The sequence below is a fragment of the Phytophthora parasitica genome (assembly GCF_000247585.1).
Source record: "Phytophthora parasitica INRA-310 unplaced genomic scaffold supercont2.28, whole genome shotgun sequence".
In the NCBI taxonomy this organism is placed as follows: domain Eukaryota; phylum Oomycota; class Peronosporomycetes; order Peronosporales; family Peronosporaceae; genus Phytophthora; species Phytophthora nicotianae.
Window position 1 is genome coordinate 565,360 of NW_008649014.1, and position 8,267 is coordinate 573,626.

Sequence of the window (8,267 nt, forward strand, 5' to 3'; positions counted from 1 at the left end):
CAACTGTTCTGAACCATCTCAAGGTATTCGTCCACTGTAGGACACTGCAAATGGTCCCTCCAGAAGATATCGAGCCCTTGGCCTTGATGAAGTCGCAGCATCTCGTCGGTATAGACTTGTAGAGCTCGTGGGTTGCCCAGTGCCTGGCACTTCTGTAGCGACAGGAAATACACGTAGTTGGCGCAGTTGATGGTGGCCGGCACGCCGAAGATGTGATGTGCCACAGGCTGGCCACGTCGCATCTCCGAGTCGTCCTCGATGTCGTCAATGAATCAACGCAATAATCACCGCGATGAGTGGCATAGCCATCCTCCGCTAGCGATCCAGCAGGTCTCCACAGTCACCTACCTGATAGTAAATGCATTCCACTAACCGACGTCCCAAAATAATTTGTGTCAATATACTTTCTCTCAAAATAACGAATGCGTTTCCAACAGACTTTGAGCTGCCTCAGTCAGTGCATTGGCCTCTTGAATCGCTTGTGCTACAGCAGCCAACGTTTGTTCACTCGCACGGGGTCCTGAAGCCTTGGCTCCTGCTAAATGCTGTTGCACCAGCTCCAAGTTGTCCGCGATTCGTTGTCCCTCGTCCAGCACCCTCGACAACTCGAACAAGCTCTCGTCTCTAGACGTGAAATTGCGTGCCATTTGCCTCTGTACTCGCTGGAGAGATACTTGCGCACTGGCCAGTTCATTGAGTAATTCTCTTAGATCTTCTTCCTTCTCTCGCATCACATGCTGCCGCTCTTGTAGCAGTACCATGGTCTTGACCACCTTCTTGTTGGCCGTTAGAGTCTCCAGTATTGTATCGTCTTTTGGAGTTTTCCCCTTGACCACCAGCCTCAACGCGTGAGGTGAACTGAGCCCCAACACTGCACTGACCTTCTTCTTGACATCTAGAATACTCCCAGATCGTAGGAAAATGAGGTCGTAGCGAGCTTTGCCCCTGAAAACCTGCACCAATAGAGCGTCATCTTCCAGCTCATTCACGTCGATTTCTTGGGCTTTAGGTGGAGATTTGGATCCAACATTTGATGCTGGAGGTGACGGTGAATCTGAAGAAGAGTTTCCACTAGTTGGGGCTTGCGTCTTAGCTGCGGGTTGCTCGTAATACGCTCGATTACGCAGTAATAGCAGCTTGCAGCCGTCTGTGAGGGCTGTTCCGCTCTTGACGTCGCGGCCACGCAGCACCAAGCGCTGGAATTTGGGCTCCAGCTGGAATTTCTCGTAGATTTGCGTCTTCAGCAGCTCCAGGCTCTGAGGACTTTGCGCTGGCACGCTCAGGGACGTCGATTGCTTGCCGAAGACGACGGTCACGAGCAGCTGAACCTTCTCCAACATGATCACTACTTCCGAGATATTTGTTGTACTTAAGTAAGTTGTTTGTGTGGTAGACCTAAAATGACGGAAAGCGTAGTGTGTGTTGGATGGTCTCACATTTGCAACAACAAAAACATTATAGTAGTTTTAATTATTAAAATGAATAAAAGTTTAGCTGCTGTATTACTTGAAGTAATTGAATTGGAAATTAATAACGACGTAAAGCATCTCACTGTGACCAAATCCCACCCATTTCTTTGGAAAAGGAAGTTGTGTTAAACTTTATTGGAATGTTGTAGATGGAAATTAAGTGACCTAGTCTTGGAGGTAGTCGATGTTAGCGTACAGTTCCTTCAGTTTTACCATCGTTGTTGATTCCAAGCAAACGAGGACATCGAGTCCGTCTCCTCCTTTGAGAGCTTCCGTGATCAGCACAAACCCGTCCATGCATTGAACACGAGGAATCTTGGCATACCAAGGTTTGACTCCGTCAAACTCAGCATCGTACAGCCCCATTTTCGCCCAGCATGTGAACGCTATGTCAGGACCGAAGAAGAAATTGACGTTGTCGTTGATAGCAGCCGGGTCTTTCTGGTTGGAAATGAACGCTATGGCATCGCGCATGAACGCATTATCTCGTTCCATAATGGAAGATCGGACACCACGGGCGACGTGAGACAGTGTCGAAGCTGATACCACATTGCTTTCGCCCTGAAGCTCTCCGCTCGAGTACGTTGATATCGCGTGGAATACCGCATTCCCCGAATAATTGGCAGGTAGCGGGGGCTTCAGTCGGTTCCGCCCGTTCACTGCAGTTGACACTCGTACAGGTTTTCCATGGCCACGAGCTTGAGAGATGAGGATAGTGAACAACGCGGTGATAGTGTCGAGCGTGCTGACGTACGAAGGCCTTGGTGCCGCTTGAGCTTGAGCAACTTTCTTGCCTTTTGACCTGAAGATCGACAGGAGCTTAGCCAGGATCCTCTCTCGTTTACGTCGCGATTGTCGACTCTTCTCAGTTTCTGGTGCATGCTCAGCTAGCTTCTTGAGCTTTGCCATACTCGAAGTGGTTAAGTGGAACACATGCTGATCCGTTTTTGGTGGTGTTGTCACAGTCTTTGGGGCTAGAGATCCATCTTTCCTTCGAACGAGAGGTTCAGCTGGAGCAACTTGAAACTCGGGATGAGGAAATCGATGAGCTTCTCCTGTTCCAGAGAGCAGGTATCTGTCGTGATTGATGACCAGTCGATCTTCCTTAGGCAATCCACTGTAATGCTGACCCCACACTCTCATGAAAGTCAGCATGGCTTCCCCGTCGAATAGAACATGACTACAATCAACTCCGATTGCCATTCCTCCGTCGGCTAGAATGGATCCTTTGACGGCGATAATCTCTCCTTGAGCTCGAGGTTTTGGCAAGAACTCCCATGATAGTGAAGCGATCGCGTCTTCCGTAGTCTGTGGACTCGTCGGGTTCGTTTCGAATCGAATCCCATTTCCACCCTGTTGTCTCGCCAATGGAGTTTGCTTGACGCTTACAATCTCCCCATCGACGTTGAGTTCTCCGACTAAAACAGGGTAGTCTTCATCGATCAGGGTGATGAACGAACGGTGCAACTTGTCGAGGTCGAAAGCAACAGCATCGGGCGAAGGTGGAGGATAAATGTAGAGAAGGACGACACGATAGGTGTTCATGACAGCATCCATCGGAGACAGCGGGATCAGTACATTGTCTTTGGTTGTTATGGGTGTAGTGAGGCTGACCATGGTTTTTGATCACTTGACCACAACGAGGTAAATGCGAAACTGAGGGTACTCGTCCTGGGACCGCGTACTGGAGGGACACCAGTGTACTGAAGGGGTAGGAACAGGTCTCGTCTCGTCAACCAGGTATGAGTCAGGCCACATCAATACAATCAATCCGAGTCGTATCTTGGTCTTTGCAGTGAATGAAGTTGGTGTATCAACGAAACCACATCTCTAGTTACGTCGTTACTGTACTACCACATCACTAAGGTATACTACGTAGTAAAATCCATGTACTTTGAAGTACTATTTCTTTTTAGCCACGTCAGTATCGTAATTACATATCACTAAAACCAACCCAAATGAAGACACGTATTATATTTTTTGGTGGATTCAGGTACCAGATATTATATCTATTCATGAAGGTAGGTCACTTCAGCGAACATCTTTTTGAGCTTCTCCATGGCCGTGCATTCAAGGAACACACCCACGTCGATCCCGTCGCCTCCTTTTTGGGCCTCAGTGACCATCGCAAATCCATCAAAGCCCGGCAGTTGCGGAGCACATGCAAACCAAGGATGCACACCATCAAACTCAGCGTTGTACATGCCCATGTGCAACCACGAGGTGAACATGAGATCAGGGCCAAAAACAAAGTTCGTACCTACTTGGACAGCGGAAATATCGCTTTGCTCAGTCACGAAATCCATAGCGTCACGCAAATAGGCGTCATCACGTTGGAGTATCGATTCACGCACACGTCGAGCGAGCTTCCCTAGTGTTGCTGGAGAAACTCCCTCTTCTCCGTTTGGCTGCAGCTCACTATTCTTGTACGATGAGAACGCGTTAAAAAGATAAACGAGATGGAATCTCTTCAAAAGAAGATACACAGTCTAGGGAAGCTGAAGACGTGATCAATGAACGAAGGTGAGAAACAAAAAGCGAAGACATTTGCTGAGAAGAACTCCGAGCTTCGCAAAATGAAATCTCTGGTGGGTATGAATCCCAAAAGTTCACCAAGGAAGAGGTCAAGAGCATGTAGTTCTTCGTGAAACGAAACGGTGAATTGGGAGCCGGTACAATTTACTTGATGGTTGGCGTTCCTCCACTGGCCGCTTTAGGTGGACTTGGCACGCTCGTCGCTCTAGCCGTGAAGGGTAGAAGAATGAACAGCCGATACGAATACATGACATGACAGTTTTGTGGCGATGGCCAGCCTAGCAGCGATGAATTAAAACTTGAGTACTTGTGTGCTCTGGAAAAAATACCCTGTCATGTTTCCTGAGGCTTAGCTGGCAGATTCTACTTAATCGTAGCGTGCAATCCATCCACGATTTGTTCTAACGCCGGATTGCCACCTAGCAAGGCGATTTCGCTTCGAATTTCCTCAACTGTCGAGTTCAGTTTGCTCAGTGTGAGGTTTACGGCTCCTGTCTCACGCAGATACTGGACCGCGTATTGCTTGAGATGGATACTCTTGGTGCGCTGTTTCAGAATACTCAGTAGCCGTGTGTCCTGAGGGTTTTCGCGAATTGCCACAATGAGCGGGAAGGAGAATTTTCCTTCAGTCAGGTCTTCACAGAAGCTTTTGTTCTCCATATACGCTTCGTCGAGCAAGTTGACATAGTCGTCTCGGACCTGGAAATACACGGCCAGGGCGTTCACGAGCGGCGTAAAGTCCATCGTACAGTCGCTGAAAGCTTGCATCAGTCCCACTGCCAGTCGAAAAAGTCCTCCCGTCTCTAGTAAATAATGTGTAAAATTAGTAAATGTTCACAATATATAATATCCAGCACACTTGAGCACTCAACTGTTCTGAACCATCTCAAGGTATTCGTCCACTGTAGGACACTGCAAATGGTCCCTCCAGAAGATATCGAGCCCTTGGCCTTGATGAAGTCGCAGCATCTCGTCGGTATAGACTTGTAGAGCTCGTGGGTTGCCCAGTGCCTGGCACTTCTGTAGCGACAGGAAATACACGTAGTTGGCGCAGTTGATGGTGGCCGGCACGCCGAAGATGTGATGTGCCACAGGCTGGCCACGTCGCATCTCCGAGTCGTCCTCGATGTCGTCAATGAGCAGACTGGCGTTGTGCAGTTCGTCCACAATGCTCTGGATACTCTCCACGGCGTCGGCGGGCGCGCGCAACCAAGACTGGAAGGCGCTGATCATCCTGCCACGAACGTTCTTGCCTGGCAGCTCGCTGATGTACGCGTAAGGCTCTAACAGCTTCGACTCGTTCTCCTGTACAGTGCTTGCCATTGTTAAAATGAGAACAAAAGATCGAGAAAAAAAAAAAAATGAAAGGGCCAACTGATTGGGCAATAATATGGAAAGTGTAGCTATCCATGAAGGAAGGAGTTGGAGACGACGTAGTTGCAACGTGCTAATGCTATAATGCTGACTGCAACTTGATCCCCTCTCCATATTCCCCAAATGCACACGGTGTTGGGTCTATAATCGGACAATCTCCATCTTACGTTGTTTGTTTGGCAGAAGCTTCCTCTCAACCTCCAGCTTTTCCTCGCATTCCTTTAATGCAGCCGCGTCTCCCGCCGCCTTTAGCGCTGCAAGTATTTCTTCGAATCTAGAGCAAAACCATTACCAATGCGCGGAGAGTTATGCCGCTTGAAATTCACTAAAATGCTAACATTTCAGACGGAAGGAACAAACCTGCGCTGTGCTGCCTGCTGCGCCTGTTCCTGCTGCACCAATTGTTGCTCCAGCTCGTCAGTGGACTTCTCCTTGTCCTCGATGCGCTTTTGAAGCTCTTCCTGCGACGCTGCCAGGTCACTGGCCGTCCTAACCGATTCGTTTTGTCTGTTGCTGCCCTCCAGAAGCTCTTTCGTCCACTGCGCATTCTCCTGGTGCCGCTCGAACGCACTGTGCCGCACCTGCCGCAGTTGCTGCTGCATCTCCCTTGAAACCTTGAGAGGCGCAGCATTGGCGGGCGGCACGGGCACCTGAGGCGCACGGCCAGCACGCATCTGTTGCATCTGCATTGGAATGTATTGAATTGGGTACTGGCACAAGTGATTGTTTCGTCACCTTACTTATTTGGACAACTTTTGACAAAATCTGTACTGACGACAATTTTTGGTGACATTTTTATGGTTGCTCTCCAAAATAAAATGTCAAAATACCAAAGTGGCTTTTCTAACTACAATCACATGAAAATGCCAAAATGTCAAATGCGAAGTGTTAACCCGACGAAGGCACTGGAACATGCAAATAGGTAATTGTGCCCAACTGTCTCTAGCTGGCAACTGGTACAGTCATTTGCTTCAATAAAAGAGCACGCGCAAAGAAAGAAAGGTCTAACATTAACATTTTCGCGGTAAAAGGACGCCTAATGTGTCTTATATGGGTATAACTATCTACAACACCAGCTTCAATTTCAGATGCTTAAATGACGACTCAGGCACCTTTTAGCTTTCACCACTCTGTTACGTTTGTATCAATCCAAATACTCTCCGAGAATGGATTAGGTAAGCAATTGGATTTCTGCCTATTACAATAAAATACCGGACAGAAGAACACCATGTCGCAAACCTAATCATATTTATGGCATAAATGGGATAGTTCCACTGCATTTTGCGTTTTACCAGCCTTTTCCTTTACCTTCTCATCCTAGTCAAGGCGAAACATCTATTTTAGCTATGCAAACTTGAAGATAAATGCACCCGTCTGCTACTACAGTCGGAACAAGTCACATGCGCCGCTTGTTTTGCAACATGGTGATAACAACCTTCCTAGACTGAAAAGACACGCATCATGTACAGGTCGCACTCTAATTCGATATCCAAGGAATATGCATAACATGGACCTTTGTGGCTCGGCAAAAACATAAAACGAGGCGAACCCCATCCCAACTGCGCTGACATTGGCTATATGGACCTGCGGTAAAACCCAGTATTCAAGCAATGAACGTAGTGGCGACTCTCCTCCGACGGAAGAGATTGATAACTTACAGTCACAACATGAATGAGAAACGCACTGGTGTGAATAGGAAGTACGGCTGATCAGAGTACTGGATTCTCAGGCGTGACTCCGCAGAACGCGGACAACGTTAAGATTGCTACCTGAGGCAAGTTGTACGTGATGATCGGTACCAAAGTCGGAATGAGCGCGAGGGCGATGGGAGTGCGGAATCTGCGCAGTCTGTGGTGGCATTCTCACTCCGCCAATTACCGCCACAGTCGGTGCAAACAATGCAAGGAGGTGGGCAATGCATGAAAGCGCAAAGTTTTCTAAGAATTTGCGAACCGCGTACCAACGTGAACACTAAAAGGATCTCTGTATGGAGCTTCGGAGTCTACACTTCAACGACCATTTAAACTAGACAGCCTGCCAACTGAAGCTGGGTTGGTCTCCATCGGGCGGCCACAACTAGCCGAAGCCGTTATGAAGGAAGGGTGCATCTATGCCTTTGCTGGGAAATGCAAATGACGCAAACTGAACGAGACAAAATTGTGAGCCCGACGGGCTAAGGACAAAGAGAGGTGTAAACCTAGGTGGAGGTGAAGTGTGTGAAATAACATGCTGGAACATGACTGAAGATATAGACTGGCTGGCAAGTGTGCTTCAAGCCGGCGACTCGACAAGGAAGAGCGGCTACAAGCTAGGTGGTGGAGCAAGCAGACGTACGACAGACGAGTGAGAATGAGGACGCTGTTCTACGGGGCATTAACGAGTCTCGAATCCAAATCCTTAAAGATAGGGAGTATATTTATATTATCCATCACGGAGAGGTACACCATGAGTCTCGGGCAACAAGACATTTTAAGCCATGACCGTCGCATCGAAATACAAGGAATAACTCAAGGGAAATATAGCGACGAGTCGGTGTGCTGTACTCTCGGATGGGAGAGCGTATCCGTGTTCGAGGTCTGGATTATAAATCATAGCGCTGGAATTGACGCGGTGTTTGGAACCAACTTCACGATTCCAGAAGGTGTGCATCTAGACCTATTCAGCGTACCCGCCAAGCTACCAGACGAGGTTATGAAACTCCACATCATTATGTAGAACAAGATCGACGAAAACGAAGGAAAACACATCAATCGTGGCCCCACCAAAGGGCCTCGAATTGCACCACGCGAATGCTGTATTATATTTTTTGGTGGATTCAGGTACCAGATATTATATCTATTCATGAAGGTAGGTCACTTCAGCGAACATCTTTTTGAGCTTCTCCATGGC

General features: G+C 48.2%; 4 protein-coding genes across 4 annotated transcripts; all 4 read right to left on the reverse strand.

Moving 5' to 3' along the window:
* Positions 1–378: 378 nt before the first annotated feature.
* PPTG_12318 (hypothetical protein) lies at positions 379–1,354 on the reverse strand. Its single transcript, XM_008908050.1, has one exon. The coding sequence runs from the start codon at positions 1,338–1,340 to the stop codon at positions 411–413; it is 930 nt and encodes a 309-aa protein (XP_008906298.1). The 5' UTR covers positions 1,341–1,354; the 3' UTR covers positions 379–410.
* A 280-nt stretch (positions 1,355–1,634) lies between these two features.
* Positions 1,635–3,086, reverse strand: PPTG_12319 (hypothetical protein; the record flags this gene model as incomplete). The annotated part of the gene is made up of 1 exon (XM_008908051.1): positions 1,635–3,086. The coding sequence occupies one exon, from the start codon at positions 3,084–3,086 to the stop codon at positions 1,635–1,637; it is 1,452 nt and encodes a 483-aa protein (XP_008906299.1).
* Positions 3,087–3,478: 392 nt separating this feature from the next.
* On the reverse strand, positions 3,479–3,775 carry PPTG_12320 (hypothetical protein; the record flags this gene model as incomplete). Its single annotated transcript, XM_008908052.1, has 1 exon — positions 3,479–3,775. The coding sequence occupies one exon, from the start codon at positions 3,773–3,775 to the stop codon at positions 3,479–3,481; it is 297 nt and encodes a 98-aa protein (XP_008906300.1).
* A 592-nt stretch (positions 3,776–4,367) lies between these two features.
* PPTG_23034 (hypothetical protein) lies at positions 4,368–6,067 on the reverse strand (the record flags this gene model as incomplete). The annotated part of the gene is made up of 4 exons (XM_008908053.1): positions 4,368–4,805; positions 4,887–5,309; positions 5,577–5,652; positions 5,739–6,067. The coding sequence occupies 4 exons, from the start codon at positions 6,065–6,067 to the stop codon at positions 4,368–4,370; spliced, it is 1,266 nt and encodes a 421-aa protein (XP_008906301.1).
* Positions 6,068–8,267: the final 2,200 nt, after the last annotated feature.

What these genes read in the sequence shown, in the direction of transcription:
- PPTG_12318 (XM_008908050.1), bottom strand. Translation starts at nt 1,340, where the DNA reads ATGTTGGAGAAGGTTCAGCTGCTCGTGACCGTCGTCTTCGGCAAGCAA.